This window comes from Priapulus caudatus, unplaced genomic scaffold, assembly GCF_000485595.1.
Source record: "Priapulus caudatus unplaced genomic scaffold, Priapulus_caudatus-5.0.1 Scaffold62, whole genome shotgun sequence".
Lineage (NCBI taxonomy): Eukaryota > Metazoa > Priapulida > Priapulimorpha > Priapulimorphida > Priapulidae > Priapulus > Priapulus caudatus.
In genome coordinates, this window is record NW_014577123.1 from 639,857 (window position 1) to 641,576 (window position 1,720).

Genomic DNA, 1,720 nt, shown 5'->3' on the forward strand with positions numbered 1-1,720 from the left:
CACGCTCCCCCTGTCTGCCCACCTCCCCTGTCCTGGCCACGCTCCCCTGTCCTGCGCCGCACCACGCTCCCCTGCCTGCCCGCACACGCTCTTCCTGTTCTGCCACGCACACGGCTCCCCCCTGTCCTGCCCGCCGCCACGCCTCCCCTGTCCTGCCCGCGCCACGCTTCCCCCTGTCCTGCCTGACCCACGCCGCTCCCCCTGTCCTGCCCTGCACCACGCTCCCCCTGTCCTGCCCTGCACCACGCTCCCCCCTGTCCTGCCCTGCACCACGCTCCTCCCTGCCCTGCACCACGCTCCCCCCTGTCCTGCCCAGCACCACGCTCCCCCTGTCCTGCCCTGCACCACGCTCCCCCCTGTCCTGCCCGGCGCCACGCTCCCCCTACCCTGCCCCGCACCACGCTCCCCCCTACCCTGCCCCACGCCACACTCCCTCCTGCCCGGCGCCACGCGGCCCCGCTCACCGCTCTCACCTGTGGTCGCCGACGCCGACCGTGTGCCGCCTCATCGACAGATAACGCTTGAGCACCTCGGGCGGAGGCTCATCGCACTCATCGGAATCCTCGTCAAAGTCGTCCGGCGCCCCCTTCTGGAAACACACGGCAACGACCACTATAATGACGGTGTCGAGGTCGATAGGTCGCGATTCGGCCGTTGAGCCGCGAGCGTGCGACGCTTTAATTTCACTTATCGATATTACTGCATAAGCCGTATTTTTCGCATACAGATATTTTCGCAAATTCAGACTTGACGGAAAATTTTGTGAGTGGTTAATTTCGCGGTCGGTGAATTATGAATTATTCGGTATTATTCGGTATGAATTATTCGCGTATTGTTCTTTTTGCGGTCGGGGACGCATTCGCGAAATTCGCGAAAACTAAACCACCGCGAAATATACAGCTTATACAGTATTAGATTGGTAATATGTTCCAATAAATGTCACAATAGATACGGTATAATAGATTTATTAATAATGCTCATCCAGTAATACGTTAATATAATATTTGATCATAGCTCGACAACTCATATGACGCGACAGAATTATAATTTTGTTAATTAAGTTGATTAGCCGTCGTCATCGCGAGTCTTGACCTTGAATGAGGCGCTTCCATCATCAGTTGGGAAAAATTATAATTCTGTCGCGTGATATGAGTTGTCGAGCTATGATCAAATATCATATTAACCCATTACTGGACGAGCATTATTAATAAATGTATTATACTGTATCTATCGTAACCGTATCTATGGGAACATATTACCGATCCTGCCCGGGAGACGTGGGGGGAGGGACAACGCACCTGACTAGCTGCAGTCGCCTGCATGTTCTGTAGTAGCTGCAGTGGAACAGTCAGCAATGGCTGACCTCCAGCAGCATCCGACGATATGTTTTCGGTTTTGCGCTCGACTAAAAAATATGAAACGATGACGTGAATGTGCGCGGGGGAAATCAAACGCGCGCGAACTAGGCACTACGGCAGCGTTGAGCTCGCGGAATTGTTAAATGATGTGAAAATGCAGCTAAAACGAACGTATGAACATTAACATGCTCTTGAGGCTCTCCCCCCCCCCCAACTGAAAACTACGCAAACAACGCACCAAGCCAGGCAGAGAGCACGCACACACACACACACACGCACACACACACGCACACACACACACACGCACACACGCACACACACACACACACACACACACACACACACACACACACACACACACA

The 1,720-nt window shown here is 54.1% G+C and overlaps 1 protein-coding gene across 1 annotated transcript in view; it reads right to left on the reverse strand.

Annotated features, from left to right (window-relative positions):
- Positions 1-1,392, reverse strand: part of LOC106821173 — a 25,258-nt gene extending 23,866 nt beyond the window's left edge. The window contains exons 1-2 of the mRNA XM_014825867.1: positions 1,299-1,392; positions 474-589 (exon numbers count right to left, since the gene is read on the reverse strand). Coding sequence (XP_014681353.1) covers positions 474-589; positions 1,299-1,322 — 140 coding nt within the window. The 5' untranslated portion in view covers positions 1,323-1,392. The remainder of the gene's footprint in view (positions 1-473; positions 590-1,298) is intronic.
- Between the last annotated feature and the right edge of the window lie 328 nt (positions 1,393-1,720).